Source organism: Rhinopithecus bieti, unplaced genomic scaffold, assembly GCF_001698545.2.
Source record: "Rhinopithecus bieti isolate Rb0 unplaced genomic scaffold, ASM169854v2 scaffold_1853, whole genome shotgun sequence".
In the NCBI taxonomy this organism is placed as follows: Eukaryota; Metazoa; Chordata; class Mammalia; order Primates; family Cercopithecidae; genus Rhinopithecus; species Rhinopithecus bieti.
In genome coordinates this window covers 5,817,771-5,820,446 of record NW_016804151.1, presented here as the reverse complement: position 1 = coordinate 5,820,446, position 2,676 = coordinate 5,817,771, and the positions used below count along the sequence as shown (strand labels likewise).

The 2,676-nt window shown below is 54.1% G+C and overlaps 1 protein-coding gene across 1 annotated transcript in view; it reads right to left on the bottom strand.

Annotated features, from left to right (window-relative positions):
- The window catches only part of ACER1 (alkaline ceramidase 1), a 22,599-nt gene extending 20,922 nt beyond the window's left edge, over positions 1 to 1,677 (bottom strand). The window contains exon 1 of the mRNA XM_017866880.1: positions 1,503 to 1,677. Within this exon, the coding sequence (XP_017722369.1) occupies positions 1,503 to 1,595 (93 nt within the window). The 5' untranslated portion in view covers positions 1,596 to 1,677. The remainder of the gene's footprint in view (positions 1 to 1,502) is intronic.
- Positions 1,678 to 2,676: the final 999 nt, after the last annotated feature.

Genomic DNA, 2,676 nt, shown 5'->3' with positions numbered 1-2,676 from the left:
TTTTTTTTTTTTTTTTTGAGACAGGGTCTCCCTCTGTCGCCCAGACTGGAGTGCAGCAGTAGGACCTCAGCTCACTGCAGCCTCCACTTCCTGGGTTCAAGAAATCCTCCCACCTCAGCCTCCCAAGTAGCTGGAACTATAAGCACGCACCACCACACCCAGCTAATTTTTAAAAACTTTTTGTAGAGACAGGCTCTTGCTATGTTGCCCGGGCTGGTCTGGAACTCCTGGGCTCAAGCGATCCTCCTGCCTCTGCCTTCCAAATTGCTGGGGTTACAGGCATGAGCCATGGCGGTAGGCACATCCATGATTTTTTTTTTTTTTTTTTTTTTTTTGAGACGGAGTCTCACTCTGTCGCCCGGGCTGGAGTGCAGTGGCCGGACCTCAGCTCACTGCAAGCTCCGCCTCCCGGGTTTACGCCATTCTCCTGCCTCAGCCTCCCGAGTAGCTGGGACTACAGGTGCCCGCCACCTCTCCCGGCTAGTTTTTTGTATTTTTTAGTAGAGACAGGGTTTCACCGTGTTAGCCAGGATGGTCTCGATCTCCTGACCTCGTGATCCGCCCGTCTCGGCCTCCCAAAGTGCTGGGATGACAGGCTTGAGCCACCGCGCCCGGTTTTTTTTTTAGCACTTCCCGTGTGCTGTTTTAACAGGGAAAAAGAAGACCACCCAGAATGCCCAGAACTGAGGGGTTTCCCGGGAAGCGGGACCTTTTTTTTTTTTTTTTTCTTTGTGAGACGGGGTCTCGCTCTTTCACCCAGGCTGGAGTGCAGTGGCACGATCTCAGCTCACTGCAAGCTCCGCCTCCTGGGTTCAAGCGATTCTTGTGCCTTAGCCTCCTGAGCAGCTTGGACTACAGATGCCTGACACCGTACCCAGCTAATTTTTTATTTTAGTAGAGACAGGCTTTCACCACGTTGCCCAGGGTGATCTCAAACTCCTGAGCTCAGGCAATCCACCCACCTTGACCTCCCAAAGTGCTAGGATTACAGACGTGTGCCACCGCGCCCAGTCAAGAGGTGGAACTTTGTAAATACAGAAACCAGGATAGTCCCGGGCACACCGGGACAAGTGGGTCAGAGGGTACAGCTGCAAACGAGACAGACACAGTCACCTCTTCCAGGAAACCTTTCCTGATTGGCCCACTCCCTCTGGCTCAAGGGCGCCCTCTGCTTCCCCCTACCGCAGCTGCCTCTTTGCCCCCCAAAAAGACACCATCGCTCCCGGTTGCAAATGCCTTCAGTCACATTAGCGTTAGCTTAGGGAAGACAGAGACAGGCTCTTTTCCTGGCCACCGATGTGTCTCTAAAACCTACCACAGAGCCTGGCATCAAGTAAAGACGAGTAAATGAATGAAAGCTGGCACTCTTTGGCTAACAGATGAGAAAACTAGGGCTCAGACAGGGGAACCACTCCAGCAAAATTCCCCAGTAAGGATGTATGGGGAGGAACCAGGATTCGAACCGGCTACTGGAGAACTCCTTCACACACCCGCGCACTCACCGTGTTGTAGAACTCAGCCACCAGCTCCGAGTACTGGAAGTTGCTCTCACACCAGTCCACCTCGGAGCTCTGATAGGCAAAGATGCTAGGCATCTTGTCTCAGTGGCCACCGCCAGCTGGCTGTGCCCGGCAGAGAGGAGAAGGCAAGTTTGGGAAGGCCAGGCCCTGGTGAGGCGGGGAGAGGACAGCCCGGTGCCCCGCGGCAGGCAGACTGAGAGGAAAAACCTGCTGGGCTGCTCCTCAGTTGCACCAGGGCAGCCTGGCTGTGCAGTGACAGCAGCCCTGGGCATAAGCCATGGGGCTAGCACTGTCCAGGCAGGGCAGGGGGCAGGAGTACGCAGGGAAGAGGCCTGTAGCTGGGACTACAGGCACCCACCACCTCGCCCGGCTAGTTTTTTTGTATTTTTTAGTAGAGACAGGGTCTCACCGTGTTAGCCAGGATGGTCTCGATCTCCTGACCTCGTGATCCGCCCGTCTCGGCCTCCCAAAGTGCTGGGATTACAGGCTTAAGCCACCGCGCCCGGTCTTATTTTTCTTTTTTAAGTGCTTGATGTTCAGTGTTATCTCATTTAATGTTCTTTTTTTTTTGAAATGGATTCTCGCTCTGTTGCCCAGGCTGGAGTGTAATGGTGCGATCTCCGCTCACTGCAAGCTCTGCCTCCCGGGTTCACACCGTTCTCCTGCCTCAGCCTCCCAAGTAGCTGGGACTACAGGCGCCCGCCATCACACTCGGCTAACTTTTGTATTTTATTAGAGATGGGGTTTCGCCATATTGACCAGGCTGACCTCGAACTCCTGACCTTGTGATCTGTCTCGACTTCCCAAAGTGCTGGGATTACAGGCGTGAGCCACCGTGCCCAGCCTTCATTTAATGTTCTTAACAATCCTACCCCAGATGCGGTGGCTCACGCCTGTAATCCCAGCACTTTGGGAGGCCGAGGCGGGTGGATCATGAGGTCGGGAGATCCAGACCATCCTGGCTAACACAGTGAAACCCTGTCTCTACCAAAAATACAAAAAATTAGCTGGGCATGTTGGCGGGTGCCTGTAGTCCCAGCTACTTGGGAGTCTGAGGTAGGAGAATGGCATGAACCCAGGAGAAGGAGCTTTCAGTGAGCCGAAACTGCGTCACTGCACTCCAGCCTGGGTGACAGAGCAAGACTCTGTCTCAAAA